Here is a 19921-nt window from a genome sequence, read left to right on the forward strand (position 1 = left end):
ATGTCCAGCGGCCTAGCTCCGCTGCAGAGGCTTCTAGCGGTGGTAGCAGCCTCGGGAGCTGGAGACGCCGTCGGGCCGATGTCCCGCTGCCCGGGGCTTCTAGGCACGGCGGCCACAACCGGCAGATATGACACACAACCTAAATACACAAAGAAATTACTGACATATTTGACAACTTACTACTTAAAAAATAACATTGATAGTGGAAATAGCCGATCTACAAGCTCACAACGCGTTGCGATGCGACACGTTGTGAGCTTGTAGATCTGCTATTATTTTCTAAAAATGTATGAACATATTTCAACATTCACGATTATGACGATTATGACAAAATAATTGCGATTATGTCAAATAAGTGCGATTAGACGATTATGTAATAATTGTGACCACCCTAGATAACACACTCACCATCCCTCGCAGGCGTGCGGCTATAGACTATATCATATAATTTATAATCTCTGTAGAGGTGCTGGTCACACTCTGGAATCCTTTCCCCCTTGGGCGTACATCCCATCATTAGAGTTCTCAAATTCTGCCCGAACCCGACCATACCCGAACCCAACCGACATTTAGGGTAGGGTAGGGCCTAAATTGTATGCTAATTAGTCGGGCCGGGTAGGGCTCGGGCTCAATGAAAAAATACAATATTCGTTTTTTATTATTTTATTACTATTATTATATGATAGACCCGACCATACCCGACCCGACGTTTTCGGGCCGGGTAGGGCCTAAAATGTATGCTGACTAGTAGGGCCGGATAGGGCCTCGGGCCTGCCCAGTTAGGGCCGGGCCTTAATTTTCAGGCCCGTTGAGAACTCTACCCATCATCCCCTGGTGAGTTCTCAGCCCCTGGTAGGTCGTCACCTTAGGCCAATAAGGCCATCCACAGTGGCATTTCCGCTCAATTCTTTCTGAAAATACAGAATTATAAGGAGTAAACACACACACACACACACACACACACACACACACACACACACACACACACACACACAGCTTTGCTGCTCGCTAGTCGCTGACCGTTTTCAAGAGGAAAGAAGAGCTTAAAGTAAACACAACTTTGCTAGTGTTCCGTGTTGATAGCCTATATAGCCGATCTGCAAGCTCCGCGACGAATTGTGACTGCTGGGCATGGATAAGTTAATTCACATGATGTGGAGAAACGTTTGATTCTTACTTTTGAAATGCATCAGGTCAGTCGATGTCTGACTGTTGATGAATCTCTCCACTGTGTCAGTGTGTGAAAGTGATGTGTCGTTCATGAGTGATTCATTCATAAAAACGAATCACAAGAAAGAATCGTGAACAATTCGTTAATTTCCTTAAAATGATACGTTCACGCTTTCGTTCATACCCCCGTCCCATCTCCCTGATAGCCCCCGACCACAGAAAGATCATCAGAGACTGTTCGAAGGGAACGTCATTTCGACAGTTAAGGGAAGAAAGAACTGAACCAGTTGGAAAAGGGGTCACATACTGTGGTACAATTTTGAGGTCTTTTTCCTTGCTGGAGTATTTCCTATTTTCAGTACTTTTACTTCTACTCTACTATCTCAGAGGAAAATATCATACTTTTACTCCACTGCAATTATTTGAAAACTTTACTTACGAGTTACTTTGAAGATTTGGATTAATATTACAAAACATACATTAATAACTTCAGCCCTAAGTACATTTCGGCCATTTGAAAATAGACGATCTACAAGCTCACACGTGTCGCATCACTATCACTACATCACTACTCACTACATCTATATAACAATTGAAAACTGACAGAACGGTGCAATCGATCTACCCACCGGTCGACGACCCAAAACGAAACAAATGCGCATGCGCGAGAGAGAGAGACACGAGAGAGAGAGAGAGAGAGAGACAGTGAGAGAGCGAGCGAGCAAGAGAGAGAGACAGACAGACAGAGCAGTGAGAGCATTGTGAGTGAGAGTGAGCGAGCGAGAGAGAGCAAGAGAGAGAGACAGACAGACAGAGCAGAGAGAGAGAGAGAGAGAGAGAGAGAGAGAGAGAGAGAGAGAGAGAGAGAGAGAGAGGGGCTTACAGTCCCTGTGGGTCTAAACCGAAAGTGAAACTTTACAACGGCATGGAGAAAGGCAGCAGAGCAGTCCTCAATTATTCATTATTTTCCTCACCGACACCAACAAGGGAATAAGGGACGTGTTTCAGCTCAAACAGCCTTCATCTGCTTTGTTCAAGATGCAATCATGGAATAATTATAACTTTAAAAGGGACGACCGACTACTGCTGGAATTTGAAGTCAGTTACACAACATTTGGTTACCCGGCGAATTACGTAAATGTGAGCGCCCGTTAGGGCGCGATTTCTAGATATGAGCGGCCGCGTCAGCGGCCGCGAATTTCTAGTTGTATACAATTTAGAACTTGTGAAATGGGACATTCTGCATTATGAGTCTATTTTTCTTTTGGTAATTTTAGTGCATTTTGACACCAATGCTTGTACCCAAGTAAATTTGGAATTCTGGACTTTAACTTGTAACAGATTTCTAAATCTACATTACAGTATTGATACTTTTACTGTACTTAAGTGAAACAATTGAGTACTTCCCACCACTGCCGTATACTTGTCACATCACATGACAAAGCGACAACACACTCACCATCCTTCACAGGGGTGCTGATAACATGGATATCTTCATCTTTTCTGGCTTTAGGATTCTGACTCTTGCTCTTTCCCTTGGGCTTGCATCCGTTCTTCGGACGGAGTGTTTCTGAACAATTACATGCACCGCCACAGTCGCACGTTTGGAGACTCATTTCTTGAACTGTGTAAGAAGAGGACACAGTATAATTCAGTAATAAAAAAATGGCAAACAGGAATGAGTAAAAAACAAAATCATAACCAAGTTAGAATTAAATAAAAAACATGTTCTAGGCCTCCTCAAAGTGAAGATGGGAAGGAAATCCAGTTTAGTTGTAGGCAACACACATGGTCTTAAGCCAGACAGTTTTAGTATGTTTGCTTTTTTTGATCTACACAATTATGAGTGGTAGTTATCATGTTTCGTTTTACAGCCCATGTTATAGCCTATTTGTGTCACTAGATGGTGACAGGTAACTGCGTGTGCATATGTGTTATCCAAAAATAAACTATTAAATAACTAAGCAGTCCTCTCTCCTGGTGGAGACCTCACAGGTCTCCACCAGGCCAGGAAGGTTATTGTAGCCTCCTGGTGGCCCTATAAGAGGCCCAATGTAAAAAGTGTGCCATGTCTTTTTCAGCCTTTAACGACAATCGGATGCTGCATGCATGATTTTGTTCCAAAAATGTGTTATTTCATGACCTAGTGGGAAAGAACCAAGCTGCTTTCATGATCCGAGGCATGTTGTTCAAAACGGATCAATCCAGCCAACTTTGGAAGCCAATGTTAGCCGATCAGGATTCAGGATTAGTCTTGATCACGTGGCTATAGAGACACTGTGTACTGATTTAAGGAGTAATATCCAAAAATGTGTTTCACATAAGTCGGCCTCCTGGTGGCTCTATAAAAGGCAGATGTGAAATATGCAGAGCAAAGGTTTTCCTTGGCCTCTAAAGAGTGCACATACAAAGTTTTACACTGAGCAGTGGAGTTATAGGTAAAAATACAAATGGGCCTGTTATAGCGCCACCATGAGGCTGATTTGAATTGAATTTCTTCCTCTACCTATTGGGACTGTGCATGCACAATTTCACCAAAATTGCAGGCAGTGTTCATGATTTTAGGCATTTTGTTCAAAAAGGACCAATCCTGCAAACTTTGGAAGACAATCTTAGCCAATCAGGAAGGAATATGAAAAATCTGAAAGACCTGTTTCATTGAATGACTATTAAGATACTGCATAGCGATTTGCGTGATTTTTGGACTAAATCTGTAGGCTACTGTCCAAAAATGAGTTTTCCACAAATCCGCCTCCTGGCGGCGCTACAACAGGCCCATGTAAACCATTGGGGCCAGGGAGTGTGCGTGCACAGTTTCGCAAGGTGCCAGAGATTAGCTGTCCACAGAAGGAAGGAAATACAGACACGCAGACACAGACGGACGGATGGGCAGGGTGCAAAACATTGTCTCCCTGTGCCTTTCGGCCTGGTGGAGACAATAACAAGGAGTCCCTTTTTTATGCCTCAGACGTTTCAGCAATCGGCAAAATCTCGATATTCCGACGGCACGGAGATGTCCCAGAGAGAGAGAGGTCCACCCCCCCCTTCATGCACAGAGGTTGGCATGATTACAATAATTAATTAATTAGCCTAAAAGCCAGCAAATAAATAGCCAAATCTGAGCACGTATCAATATAGCCTATAAGGCCAAATCTCATTTAAAAAGTATAAAAGCTATTTGAGATGTTTATAGATTAGAATCTTTATTCTTTACACACCTGCTTCCAAATAATTAATTATATAATTCCAGTTCGCTGCGCATATTAGGTCATTTCAATTAAGCTCTCACTCCAGTCAGCACTGGTATGAAAAGAGTCGAGCAGCTCCCTAGTTTAAACTAGGCTATAAAATGACATAATAGGCTATAGAATAGATCTTCAGCCAAGTTGTGAATGAAAACGTAGGCCTGTGCTTTATTATTATCCTCACCTCAAGTAGACTAAACGCTGAATTATTATTTCTTCAAATTGACTGGATCCAACCTGATCACACAAGTAGGCCTAAGAGGTAACATCCAGGTCTTTATCCATCATGCTTTCACATCAAACAAAGTAATCACTCAAACCTATGTTTGAGTGTGTGACCAAGTTTAACATCTTAAACATCACATGCTGCACACGTCGGCATCCTCAGTCAGCCGATTCTCCTCCTCTTTCTCTCCCCGTGTGTGTGTGTGTGTGTCTCCGCTCTCATAGGCTACTACATTGAACAGCCTTTCGGACTTTAAGGTGCCCTACACACTACAGGCGTTTGCCGTCGGGGCTGCCGCTAGGATCAGCGGTGGCCGCACCACGGTGAAACACAAACACACTCGTTCAGTGAGTAAACGCCGCGCGGTATTTCACAAAGATGAACACAATCCATCTCTCACCGCCCGCGTAAGCATGCACAAACGAGCACGCTCGCGGGGGATTTCACGGGACCGCGCCCGCTCTCCTCGCCGCCCCAAAACGTCGCTGCGCGGCTGAAAAAGCCGCCCGCCTCCCATTGAAAATGAATTGCTAGGAGGCGGTGACCACGGCTAGTGTGGAACCCCCTTAAGTCTCTTGGACTTTAATGCCATCGGGAAATCACCACGCCCTCAGCAATCCAGCCCTCATCAGTAATACCAATACATAAACGGCATACTGATTATTTGTAATTTGTCTGAAGGCTACTCTGGTGAACATCCTGAATGTTATAGCCTAGTAAGCCTACACCCCAACACCCAAACCTACCTATGAGCCCCCCAAAAAGTTTTTATAATTAGGGTGACCATTAGGCTATTCATCCGCTCAGGGGCGGTCACATAGGGTACGCCTGGGAGCTCAAGCGTACAGCTATGAGACCCATAGGCGCCGGAGCCAGGTCTTTTTGGACTGGACTGCTACCCCACTTTTCAGGCTATCGACCTATTTCTTCTGTCTTTTGGTCTGTTTTTTTCCCCCAAACGGCGCTATGGTCCCAATGTCCCCATTGTCTTGCTAAATCGCTGCTGGAGGTTGTTGCGACCCCAGTCACTCATGCTTGCTTCCAGGGGCGTTAAAGCCTCTTGGAGAGTGGGGGGGATGACATAACCGCGCCCTCATGCATGCGCGCAAAGCGCGCGTGCACGTTTCGCGCGTTGGCGGTTTTTCGCGGTTCTGATCGCGTTTTATTCGTGTTTCCACGGTTTATTTTTTTGCTAAACAATCAGGAACAGCACACTACACTTTCCCTTTGCCTCTCTCCACATGCACCAGCCAGCAAGATAGTCTATAGTTATAGTAGATGGAATTCTTGGTACCAACACTCCAACAGACAGACAACACCATTATCATATAATCATTCAGTTCCAAAAGCTTTTCAGTTAATCTACTTAATTTTACACCACTGTCTACTACAGCAAGCATGATGGTATTGGTTCCCAAACGTTTTAGCCCGTGAACCAAGAGAAACGAAACCCAAACAAGTAGAAGTGAAAATAGCCGATCTACAAGCTCACAACGAGTCGCTTCGCGCTGCATTGTGAACTTCTAGATTGGCTATTTTCAAGACCCATACAATGTGTCCACAACGCTAGCCCAAACAGTGTTAGCTAGCAGCATAGCATCCATCATTACTCAAACTCTAATATAGCCACGACTCACTCACCAATTGCTGACTGAGTGACGATGAGACGAGCAGGACGATGTTTAATGCCTTTATAGCCTACATGGTCTTGTCTTGGTGTTCTGTTTATATTCCTTTATGCCTGTGTTGTTAATTTCACCACGAGTCCATCATGACGCAAGCAAGATACGCACTGACGACAGAGAGGTCGACCGTTAAAGGGGCGTCCTATGAAAGCCATTTCCTCTCTGCACAGAAGTGCATTTCAAAACAAGAGTCTTTATTTTATTTTTTTCATCTATACAATCGATCATTCAACATGTTTATTTTGAAATTGTCCTGGAAAATAGTAGCCAAATAGCCCCTACATGCCACTGAGAGGTTACGTTTGTGTTGTTTGTGTTGATGAGAGCCAGCTTGCAGCGCAGGGGAGGAAGAAAAAAAAAACACTCCGGCCGGCAAAAAAGGTGGGGGGGATGAGATTATGTGTTTATGAAAGTGGGGGTGTCCCGTCGTACTCACAATGAATGGTGGTGACGCGCCTGCTTGGCTTCCAATACACAAGCTGTCTGCTATTACATGTTCAACCGGTTCTGATGACGGCCAGGCTGCAGTGGTGTAAAGTAACAAATTACATTATACTCACTCAAGTAGCCTACTGTAGGCCAAGTACAATTTTGAGGCTTTCTCAGAGGCAAGTATTGTAGGCTACTTTTACTCTACTACAAATATTTGAAAACAGCTGTTACTTTGCATATTTCGATTATTATAAAGGCATACATTAACCACTTCAGTCTATATATTTAGGCCATTAGAAATGAAAATACAAGATCACAATGCAGACGCTTAGCTATGGCTATGGTTTGAAACCGGGACAAGAACATATAGAGTTATAATAATATAAGTAGGCCTAGGGAGGCGAACCACTGTTCCCTAAAACCGGGACCCTCAAAGCAATGCGCACTTTCACCTCCATTCTCTAACGTTTGTGTACGCGCAAGTAGCCTACGCACCAGAGCGTTGCATAATGCATACAGGCAGTGAGTGATTGACAAACAACCTCTTATTCAGACACGCAATGAATTCGTTCATGTTTTCTGATTGGTTAGGTGAGCATTTCATGAAAAGAACATGATAAATGTCTATGCAATTACTAAAAACAGTTACTTTTAGGCTATTTTAATTCTGGCGAAAACCGGGACAATTTTGTAGTGAAAAGTGAATGTTGGAAACCGGGACATTTTGGAGATATTTTTCGGGACTCTGATCTGGACACAAGCAGCCCATAGCACTCCCCCCCAAAAACCCACATAAAGTGCCCACTGCCCAGTTTTCTCCACGAAAACAAACAAGAAACATAAACTTTCACATGCGGTTTGAACTTACTGGATAAAAGTGTAAATGTAAAGAATTTAAATTAAAAAAAGACAAAAGTGTTAAACCAGCACTAAACAAATCCATCAAGTTAATAAACTAGTATAGTCTAGTCTATATTTGTGAGAATTAACTACTAAAGTAAGCCTATGACACTGTCTGATTGTCATTACCTTCATCTTGATTCTTCTTCACCATCTGTCTTGTGCTGCAAAAGTTTCACTTCCAGTATTTATCCGTGCCCGGTGACGCTGCTGCTGCTTACTGGTAAAATTCCCTTTCATTGAACGCTTTGGTTCCCATGGCGACGCGTACACGCAGCAAGGTCCGTGAAGTGAGCTGCATTAGCGTTTCCGGCCTGGGAGCTGGCTGCAATAAGCCAAGCTCCAGCCTTCAAAATAAAAGTCCACTAAATAATGTTTATTTTAAAGACACAAATGTATTTAAAAAATACGTGTATGATGTATGTCTCTATACTAGTGTACTTCTAATTGTCCTAACACATTTTCCAGGTTCTTTCAGATTGAAATTTGTGGTATGCGAGCTATTAAAGGCCACTTAACAAGTTAATTCCATTCTTTCTATTGTAATCCATAGAAGAGCTTCAATTGGTTGTTGACACAAGTAGGCTACATCTAATGAGGTCCAGTTACTTAATTATCAATTTTACTTTATCTGTTTATTTAGATTGGGCAGATGTAATGTATGGTAGGCTACTATAGGCTATATTAATGTAAGTAATGAAAATACACTGTGTGTGCATGTACACCAGGGGTCTTCAACAGGGGGTCCAGGACCCCTAGGGGGTCCTCAGAATTACTACAGGGAAAGGCACCAAATCTATGTGTGATAGGACCATTCTTTTAGAATAAATAAACAACCCTCTCATCCCTTTTCTGAGGAGAACTTTAGCCAAAAATAGAAGATCTACAAGCTTGTAGATCGGCCATTTTTGGCAAATAGGTTTGGTGTTGAAGTGAAAAAGCCGGAGACCAAGTACAGAGTGAAAGGTAAAATGTACTAAGTAAAAGATGGAACAAGGATGTAAGGAGTTCAATGTAAAAAAAAGAAAACGCCCCCAAAAGCTCTAGTGGGCACTAGACAGGAGGCGGCTCTTTGCGTTGGCACTTTGAACACACGCACGTGTTCGGGAGGCCTCCTCTATCACACCACACTCTCCGCTAAGCAGGAGAGGTGTAAAATCAATTTCTGTTGGCTTTCCAGTGCAGCCACTCGCTCAAAATAGTGACATTGTCAGACAATTTCAAACTCTAGTTGGCGCTGGAGAGCAGACGGCTCTTTGCGTCGGCACTTTGAACACACGCACACGTTCGGGGAGACCTCTATCACTCCACACTCTCCGCTAAGCAGGAGAGGTGTAAAATCAATTTCTGTTGGCTTTCCAGTGCAGCCACTCGCTCAAAATAGTGACATTGTCAGACAATTTCAAACTCTAGTTGGCGCTGGAGAGCAGACGGCTCTTTGCGTCGGCACTTTGAACACACGCACACGTTCGGGGAGACCTCTATCACTCCACACTCTCCGCTAAGCAGGAGAGGTGTAAAATCAATTTCTGTTGGCTTTCCAGTGCAGCCACTCGCTCAAAATAGTGACATTTTCAGACAATTTCAAACTCTAGTTGGCGCTGGAGAGCAGATGGCTCTTTGCGTCGGCACTTTGAACACACGCACACGTTCGGGGAGACCTCCTCTATCACTCCACACTCTCCGCTAAGCAGGAGAGGTGTAAAATCAATTTCTGTTGGCTTTCCAGTGTAGCCACTCGCTAAAAAAAGTGACATTTTCAGACATTTTCAAACTCTAGTTGGCGCTGGAGAGCAGACGGCTCTTTGCATCGGCACTTTGAACACACGCACGCGTTCGGGGAGACCTCCTCTATCACACCACACTCTCCGCTAAGCAGGAGAGGTGTAAAATCAATTTCTGTTGGCTTTCCAGTGGAGCCACTCGCTCAAAATAGTGACATTTTCAGACACTTTAAAGGGGAAGACCACCCATTTTCAATATTGAACTGTCATTAATATACCTTAGAGGAGTTGTGTGGAAATAAAGTTCTGTGTTGCCTAGAACTGGAACATTGATTTGGGGGTTTGTATTTGCGACCGTAGGTCGCACTTACTACAGAAAGCTGCTCGAGGTGTCCGTCCGTCCGTCCGTCACACACGTCACACGTCACACTTTTGCCCTGCTCATATCTCCGCAACCGTTGCCCCGATCCATGCCAGATTTTGCACACACACTCCTTACCTGCCAAACTACAACCTCCAAGGACCCCCGGAGCTCCAGGGACCCCCAGCTCCCTCGGGGACCCCCAAGTGTAAAAAATGAGCACATGTGCAAAAATTACCAAATGACCACCCCAACGGGGCTGCTCACGGGGCATTCCCGGGGACCACCCACTCCTGGTGCTCCAGAACGGATGCAAAAGTGGTGGCGCCCCCAGTGGAGGACCCCCTGCCACTGCAGCTCACATAAAATGCCGTAACTCGGGCTAGGAGCGACCGGGAGAGCCGGGGCCGGTACCTATTCGTCCGCCTTGGCGGCGCGGAGACCCCACCCCACATTTCTCACATGGCCCTCTAGCGCCACCATGAGGCCGATTCAGATTTTGCCCTAAAATCACAAAAATCACTACACAGTATGTCTACACTCATGTCATCAACATGGATCAGGAAGATTTTGGAAAAACACATTTTTGCTCTATTTGTGGAGATAAGTGACCTACGGTCGCTTATCTCCCGATTAGGGAGTCTTACTGGTGTAAAGTACAATGTGTGATGTCATCAAGTTGTGATTTGCAATACAAACCCCCAATCAATCTTCAGTTCTAGGCAACACAGAAGGGTAACTTTTTTTATTTATTTCCACACATCTCCTCTAAGGTATATTAATGACATACTGTAGTTCAATATTGAAAATGGGTCGTCTTCCCCTTTAATGCAAGGACAACAGGAAACCAAATGATGTTTTTCAGGCCAGCTTTTTCAGCCTCCGCCTCTTTCAGGATATGAACAGGATGCCGGGGGCGGGGCCAGGAATAACATGAATATAGAGAGAAATACTTGTTACAAGTAAAAGTTCGGAATTCAAAATGTACTTGAATAAAAGTACAAGGTATTGGCATCAACTTGAAAGATGTTGAAAATAGCAGATCTACAAGCTCACAATGCAATGCAACGCGTGAGCATGTACTGGAGTAGCCTAGAAGTAAGAGTATACAAGTGAAGTATAAAATACCTCAACATTGTACTAAGAATATTACTTGAGTAAATGTACTTACTTTTACACCACTGGCATTGTAGACCCAGATGCGTGTGAAACATGATAAAGAAATAGTCATGCAATAGTATGAATTTCAGTTTATTTACACTAAGGATTTGCAAATGCAAAATATTATAGCAGCATTATTTTCTGTAAGTGGCTAGCAGAGTCAGACTTAACTAAGCTTAAATTGTCTTTATTGAAAAACGTTGAGGGGAAGGGGGCTGGGGGTCAAAACTTGGAACTTTAGGGGCTCACATGGGGCTGCTGTCCTGTGGGCAGAGCAGAGAGCAGTGACTATAGATTCCAATTGGGGGTGTTGGGAGCCCAGTCAGCCTAGGTGGGGGAGGGAGAGAGAAATGAGGTGAGCTTCAGAATAATTACAAAGTCAGTTGAGCCACAAGGTAGTGAAGACGTGTTCAATCTGCCCGTTCCACACAGTTCAGAATAATGAACTCACTTACACTGCCTCCCTTGCCACCCTTTGGCCGATTGTTGCGAGCTTCGCGTTTTAGCTGTTTGGCATAGTCCTCTGCCATACTGCCGAGTCCTCTGACATACTGCCGAGTTTCGTAAAAAGCGACTGTACGGTCTAGCCACTAGAGAAAAAGTGGCGGAAGAATAATGAGAAAGTCCAATATCAATGAGTGGCCTTTGCCACTACGTGGCTTGGCCACTAATTAAATAAAAACTAAGGTAAGATGACTAAATAATATTGACAATTTCTGCAACAAATACAAACTAGACTAAATGCTAGGGAGGGATTAGTGAAGAAGAGATCCAGTAGAACTAAAAGAGGAGTCATTTTATGTTTGGTTACGATCGCCATCAAGGCCTGCTCAAACACATTTTAGATGACAAAATCAACTGCAGTTGTCAACGCAGTGGTTCTCAACCTTTTCAGGCCGCGATCTACATGCCCTTTAACGCGATCTAACCCTAACCCTATTTTCACAATTCCTGCCTCTTATATTTGGCCGATGTTTAATTTGTTATTACAAAGTCCTTAAATTATCACTTAAACTTTGTGTTGGTTTGTTTACTGTTGAGTGAGAAAACAGTGTTGCACAATGCACATTATCTAATCACCCGGGGACCCCCCCCGAAATAATTTGGGGCCCCCACTGGGGGTCCCGACCCACAGGTTGAGAACCACTGGTGTAACGGACCAATTCTAACCCGCAGGGCAACAGCCCCAGGCACCTGAGCTTCAGCCGCGCCCCAGCGCTGCGCGCACAGCTCTTCGAATCACTGCTGGATGTGGGCGGAGTCAAGGACGCCACGCGGCTGCTCAGCCTCAACCTGAGCGGGATAAGCCACACCCCTTACCCAGAGTGCAGCAGCAGCGGAGGGTAAGGATGATAACAATTAATTGCTGTTAAGAAATTATTAGATTAAATTAAACCAGGGGTCTTCAACAGGGGGTCCGGGACTCATAGGGGGTCCTCAGAGTTACTACAGGGGGTCCTCCAAATCTTTGTGTGATAGAAACTTTTTTTCCTCCTTTTTTATATTAACCACTTGAACCCCCATATTCAGAGAATTGTAGCCAAAAATAGCAGATCTACAAGCTCACAACGCCTCGTGCTGCAAGGTGTTGTGAGCTTGTGGATCGGCTATTTTCGGTAAAGAGGTGTAGAGGGGGGAAAAAAGAGCAGACAAAGTACAGAGTGAAAGGTCAAGTTTATTAGGCCTAAGATTGTTCAAGTGGTTAAATATCTGAAAACACAAATTGACATGAATCCAAAATACACTGATGATTGTGCTGCCAAACGATGAAACAATATAGAATCTATAAACAGGGTCCCTGCTTCATCTCTCTCTCAACTAAGGGGTCCTTGGCCTGAAAACGTTGAAGACCCCTGAATTAAAAGATTTTAATGGTTTCATTAAATGTTTTTGATTCATTATTATTTATTATTATTTGTCTACATGTACTGTACATGAAGGCAATTATGTTTCTGCACTAATCTTTGGTTTTGGACAAGAACACATCTTCCTTTTGGTACTAAAACGCCACTTATCAATTAACCAATTAACCGATCGATAAAGTTATCAATTTACAATTTACAATTTAGGCATTTAGCAAACACTTTTAATCCAAAGCGACTTACAATATGCAGGTAATACATCAATATAATAAGCAAGATAATAAGTCCGTACATCAACAACAATACAACAAATGCATAGGAATATCAATCTAGAAATACAATAACATAGGTAGACCACGCACCTAATCAGTACAAAAACATTTCTAAAACCTAAAAATGCTATCTAGTGGGAAGGGGAGTTTTACAGTAGTGCTATGGGTTTAGTTGGAGTCTGAAGAGCTGAGTCTTCAGTCCATGGCGGAAGCTAGGGAATGAGTCTGTAGTTCTAAGTGCGACAGGGAGTTTATTCCTCAGTTTGGGGGCCAGGAGGGCAAATTGGCGAGGGTTCATGTCATCATCCCTGTGTTGGCTGATCTGAGTGAACGGGTGGGGTTGTAGGGGTTATCAACTTTAAATCGATGAATCAGTCGATAATTTGCATCCCTAGCGTAGGTAGGGATGGGACGATACGCAATATTATCGTTTATCGTGATAAAAAACACTTGCGATAATCGTATCGTGGAGATTTAATTTATCGTGATATCGTCCTGCATCATGCACTGGGATCAATTCACCTTTTATTTGCTAAGCTGCATATCCAGTACCACTTAAAGGAGATACACCATGAAAATGCACTTTTCCTATTTTAAAACCTTTTTTTGGGGTCCCACTGGCATCTTCTATCCTCACAAAGTCCCATTTCTGACCGTTGTGTATTTCTCTGGTTTTGGGAGGGCACAAGTTAAAAGCTTGTCACGGGTGCTCAAAACAGGCTGTCCTGATTTGCTGCCGAATGGGACGTCACGATCTGCAAAAGCATCCCACGGGTGCTCCATTTGCCCTCCCCTATGAAGCTCCAAACCAGACCTAATTTTAATAATCCAGCCCCTCTTCTGCTCATTTGCATAGCAGCCAGCGTGGCTCAAAAGTTAAACCAAGGTGAAAAAATAAAAAATATATATATTAAATAACCTGAGCAGCCAAATTATCATGACAACGTATGCTCACACATATCCACGTGTGCACGTTGCAGAAACACAGCATTTCACAAGTGCCACATCCATTGTAGCTGCTATCAAAGGAATTGGAAATATGGACTCACCAAGCTGGTATCTGCTGTATCTCGTTAAACAAAAAATAATCCATTTGCAGCGTCGCTAGGCAGATTAGCCTTGGCTACTGGCTAGCAGGCTAGCTCGGATCCAAACAATCCACCGTCTTTTATACTTCATCAGATCACAACAGATGATCCTCTGATGATGTCCTCTGCTTGCTCTGATCGCGCTACCATGTTAAACTGTTAAACAACTATTCTAATCTGTAGTAGGCTATAGTCCAGTCTTGTTGTGGACAACGATGCTCCGAGTGAGTCTGACAGCTGCAACAACTTTCTCTTTCAGTTGGGTGAACTACTGAACTTTGCGTGACCCTGAGATTAACCCTTAAAAACCCATGGAGCTGCTCAGATGCAGCCTAGATGGCTGGATAATAATATTCCGTTTATAATGGTTGCAATATGTTAAAAAGAAAACTATAACTATAATCGAAATGAAAAAAAAAAAAAAAAGAAATATATATATATATATATATATATATATATATATATATATATATATAATTGTTATTATTTGCAAGACCTTTTGTGTAGTGTTTGGTTGGGGTGCATATCTGCACACACAACGGCAGAACTGCGCCACCCCCCCGCAGGCCAATTTTATACTGCAGCTGAAAATGCTCTGAGAGCCATTCAAAAATGAGAGAGGCTCTCTATTCAGGAGTGGTAATTTAGCCTCAAATCTTTTGAAAAACGTTTTTGGGACATAAACAATATGACATAAATACTTTTTAAATGCATGGTGTATCTCCTTTAAACCCTCTATAATTGGTAAAAGGTACTTATAATATACGTACTTGATACAGTTTTTTCACTCTCTAACAAATCTCTTTGCCAAAAAATTGCCGATCTACAAGCTCGTACTTGATACATTTTTTTTTCACTCTCTAACAAATGTCTTTGCCAAAAAATAGCCGATCTACAAGCTCACAACGCGTCGCGTGGTGTGAGCTTGTAGATCTGCTATTTTTTTGGCAAATGTTCCGCCCCAGGATAATGGATTTTGATTATCGCGATAATATCGTAAATCGCGATTTCTTTCGTCACAAAAATCGTGATATGAAATTTTCATATCGTCCCATCCCTAGCGGAGGGGGGATGCGGTGTGGCGGCGGGGGAGCCGCCGGGGAGGACCGGCTGTCCGCCGCGACCATGAGCCGCCTGGCGCTTCGCTGCTGCAACCTCCGACACCTCAACCTCATGCACACGCACTACCACCACGACGGCGGCACGCCCGGGCTCGGCGGCGAGGAGGAACACCTGTGTGCCAGCCTGTCCGGACTGAGGCACCTGCGCTCGCTGGCGCTGCCCGCCTGCGCTGTGTCCGACGGCTCCTCCTCCTCCTCCTCGGGCGCACACAACAACAGCACCGCCGCCTCACCCTCGCCCTCTTCACTGCTGCTGGGGTTGAAGAAGACGGCCCGCCTGGGGGTCCAGACTTACAGGTAGAGTTTGTCCCCCGATACGCCAGGATCAGAAATGCTGCCAATGTATAGTGCCTTAAGAGAACGGGTACACATTATTGTGCATCATTATTTTATGCTTTAACTATTGAAAAATAGCAGATATACAAGCTCACAGCGCGGCACCGAGTGCCGCGCTGCGAGCTTGTAGATCTGCTATTTTTGAAAAATGTTGAAAATTAGAATTTTGACCCGATTCGATGTCTTTTGAATCCTTTTAAGATTTTTTTGAAAAACCCTATGTTTCTATGTCAGCAATCTGGCTTAGCCATCGTCAAAGAAAAGGTCCTTTTCACTTAAATGGAGCTCAGTTAGTCTGTTCTTGAGGCCACGGACACGGAGGCCACGGACCCCCCATCTCAAAATATCTAGTTCCAGGGACCACCCAGTAGCAAAATTTGAGTTACAAACGTTCGCTTTGAAAATACATATATTCAAAGATTTGCATGCATTTTCACGACTTTTTCAAAAATAGCAGATCTACAAGCTCGCCGCGCTGTGAGCTGTATATCTGCTATTTTTCACTGAATTCCGAATTCTGAAATCCTATGATTTGGAAGTCTCGCGAGACGAGATTTAGAACGTGACTGAATCGCTTTACGGCAGAATCTAAACAATGACGTAACGCTCCGGACTTTGCTGCATGTTAGCTCAACACTCCCTGCACCCCACTTTGAGAACCACTGTCATCGATTTTTGTTTAAATTTTATTACACACTGGTATCGAATTGGTATCAGCTAGGAATAACTGGTCTGTATCGCTACATCTCTGCTTCCAGGCCAGAGTTGGACACCTCCTCCGTGGCCAGGGACAGCACCTCATCGGGGCTGGCGCGCCTCGTAAGCGGCTGTCCTTCGCTGGAGGCCCTGGAGATCCTCTGCCCCGGCTTCGTCTCTGTCCTGCCGCGCCTCGAGCCGTGCACGCGCGCATGCACGGAGCCCCGTGGCGTGTGCGCGTGGGCCAGGGGAGTCGGGGACGTGCACGTCGCGGCGCTGGAGGCGCTTCCCCGCCTGCGCCGGCTGACGCTAGCGGGTCTGCCGGGGATACTCAAAGGGACGGGGCTGCTGCAGGTGGCCAAGGGCTGCAAGGACCTGCGCACTCTATCGCTCGCCAACCTGGGCTCCCTGAAGGCCATGGGCTACGCCGCCGCCCTGCTGGACACTCTCAGGCACTGCGCGCAACTGCGGGAGCTCAGGTTAGATTCTATCCTGAGCTGCCGTTAGAAAGAATAATACTTCATTCACTATTTGAACAAAAGCCAGATTGCAGCGAGACTGCAGCCAGATTGCAGCCAAATGGCTTCCAGATCACAGCCATATTGCAGCCATATCGGTGTGGCAGCCAGACTGCAGCTAGATCACAGCCAGATCACTGCCAGATCACAGCCATATCACTGCCAGATCACTGCCAGATCACAGCCAGATCACAGCCATATCACAGCCAGATCACAGCCAGATCACAGCCAGATCACAGCCATGTCATGAATTTTATAAATGTGGACTCAAATAAAGAAATTGAAGTAAGTGTGTGTGTGTGCGTGTGTGCGTGCGCAGGTTGGAGCAGCCGCACCTGAACGCCAACGTGTCGTTCTTCGAGGCCCTGTCGTGCTGCTCTCAGCTGCAGCGCGTCTGCATCGTGTCGCGCAGCGGCACCTTCGACCCCATCGCCACGGAGGACTTCATGTCGCGCTGCCACGCCGTCACCGTGTGCCACATGTTCATGGGCGGAACCCTGGTGGCGTGTCGCACCCTGCAGAGGGTGTTACTGGACAGGTCAGTGTGTGTGTGTGTGTGTGAGTTTGTGTGTTTTTCTCTTTAAAAAATATATATAGTTTATAAAGCTTGGCTAGATAGGAAGTCATAAGAATGAGTTGTCAATGGCCCTGGTGGATGAATTTGGGTTCCAGGGGTTCTCAAACCTTTTTAGGCTGTGAGCCCCAAAATAAACACATTTGAACTGGGGACCCCCACCCTGACAAACACTTGGAATTGTAGGTATTACATTTAATGTGACTCGGTTCCGCAAATAAATATTGTGAAAATAGCCGATCTACATGCTCACAACGCCTCGCAACGCGAGGCGTTGTGAGCATGTAGATTGGCTATTTTCACAATGTTCGCCTCTTGCTTACTTAATATTTGACAGTTTGGCCAGTCCTGTCGAATATTCGACTATTCGAATACTTTGAGGTTGAATAATTTGAATACCAAAAATCACTATTCGTGAATGCCCTAGTTTGTGCTCCTGTGCCCTCCTCCTCCTGCAGGTTCTCAGCGGAGCGGGCAGCCCTCAGCGTGGTCATCTACCCGCTGCAGCACGAGGACCTCCCCCTGGTCATCAGAGACATCCCCCTCCCCCTGCTGGACCGCATCACGCTGTTCCAGAGCCGCGTGGCCCAAGCCCCGCCCGCCTCCGCCGCCGCTAGGCCCGCACCGCGGTGACTATAGTGACGGGACCATGTTGTGAAAATGACTCGTCGCCGCTGCTACTGTGGCGAACATGACTGCCAAAATAAGCTTGAATCTTAAAATGGCACTTTTTGTCAACCACTTGAACTCCTCCCAGCATCCCTATTCTGGGGGGGGGGGGGGCTATGGCAAAAAATAGACGATCTACAAGCTTGCAACGCGTTGCGTTTGTTGTGAGCTTGTAGATCTGCTTTTTTGGGCGAATCGCTTTGTGTGTATAGTGACATTAGACTTTAGAGTGTACCAAATGTGCTCTCTATAGGTCTGTTTGATCAAGTATAGAGGGTTTAAGACAAGTGGTACTGAATTAGCAAAATCTCCACAATACGATTATTGTGAGTGTTTTCTTTATTACGATAAACGATAATAACAATTATTGTCCGATCTCTAATTCTTACTCCTCGTCCCCATATTATTCAAACGAGTCCAGTGACCTCTCATGGACCTTTGACACTACAGTGTCACACAAAAGCATCAAAAGTAGCTACACAGTACAAACTCGCAACGTGTTTTGAGCTCGTCGCATGTGATTAGGACTCCTACAACACCATCTGATTTTTTTTTATTTTTTTTGGCCAGTAGAAATTAATTCGGGCCTTGCAGGGTTAAAAAGAAATAAAGTTTTCTGTGTATGACAAGTTGGTGCTGATATGACAATGAAGTGTTTGTCTGCTACATGTTTTAAAGTCGTGGTAAAATGGCTTTTTTTTCTAGCTCGCTAATTTTGTCCAATGAAATGCTGGCCAACCAACCAATCACAGATTGCAACCAACTATTTGCGAACTTGCGACCGACTGTGCCCCTGTCCACTCGGACTATGGGATCTAAAGACACACGCTGAGTCAAAAGTGGTTAATTTATGAAGATTCATTCACCATCCCAATCGGAGCCTACAAATGGTCTCGCAAGTTGGCACCGGCGCCTGACAGCAAATCTCGAGGACGTCCCATGTTTACTGGTGCTGGATCCCGCAAGAGTTGGGACTGGGAAAGATCGACAATAAAGTTGACTTTCTCCTGATTTGTTTCGCTGAAAAAAGCCATTTTAGTATGGAAATCTTGGGAGGGAACATTGCGTGGCTTGTGACGATTGGATCCAATAGGCTATTTAGTTCAGTGATGGGGCTAAATAATGATTCAGAAGCTGTGTTCACGTTCACTCTTCCATTGACGCCTACTTCAAGTTCACACAGATACGGGGAAGTAAACCAGACAAAAGTCTAAACCGGCAAGTCTAGCTATTTTTGTCTTGGGCTAAGCTTACAGCGCAGCCATTTGTCTCTCGTCAGGAGAGAGAGACAGACAGAGACAATGCTAGCTGAGACTCGTTTATTGGCTTATTGGTTCATTTTAATGTACTGTTTTAAGCCACGTTTACATGATAATGATCAGTAGTGTTTGTCTGCAACATGTAAAAAAAAAAGACTACCTCCAAAACAGACAAGGCCTGCCCCCCCCTCCTCTGTTTTACAGGCTCGTGAAATGGTATCCACTGTGTGATTTCTGTCTATAGTGTACAGTATGTGAATGTTGTAATAAACAACTTAAAACTGTTTTTTTAATACGTTGTCTGTCATGGCAGTCCATCGTAAATGTCTGTTCACCATTAACGAGACACACTAGAGTCGACTAGACGTACCCTACCAGTCAATAGTTTGGACACAGCTTCTCACACACATTGAATAGAAGCTGTGTCCAAACCTTTGACTGGAAGGGTACCTTAGCTACAGGTAGTTGAGAGAAGTGTATTGTACTGTACCATATCGTCTGTTCAGTGTTTCTCAAACGTTTTTGTGCCAAGGACCCCCAAATTGGCTGCGGACCCCCATCTGAAAATGTTTTATGCCAGGGAACTCCCAGAAGAGGAGGAAAAAAGTTTCCAAACATTTTT

The 19921-nt window shown here is 44.7% G+C and overlaps 1 protein-coding gene across 1 annotated transcript in view; it reads left to right on the forward strand.

Annotated features, from left to right (window-relative positions):
• The window catches only part of fbxl18 (F-box and leucine-rich repeat protein 18), a 47407-nt gene extending 29172 nt beyond the window's left edge, over positions 1–18235 (forward strand). The window contains exons 6-10 of the mRNA XM_080721695.1: positions 12081–12229; positions 15188–15544; positions 16342–16758; positions 17117–17335; positions 17830–18235. Of these exons, the coding sequence (XP_080577821.1) occupies positions 12081–12229; positions 15188–15544; positions 16342–16758; positions 17117–17335; positions 17830–18004 (1317 nt within the window). The 3' untranslated portion in view covers positions 18005–18235. The remainder of the gene's footprint in view (positions 1–12080; positions 12230–15187; positions 15545–16341; positions 16759–17116; positions 17336–17829) is intronic.
• The last annotated feature ends 1686 nt before the right edge of the window (positions 18236–19921 follow it).

Source organism: Nannobrachium achirus (assembly GCF_963921795.1).
Source record: "Nannobrachium achirus genome assembly, chromosome: 3".
In the NCBI taxonomy this organism is placed as follows: domain Eukaryota; kingdom Metazoa; phylum Chordata; class Actinopteri; order Myctophiformes; family Myctophidae; genus Nannobrachium; species Nannobrachium achirus.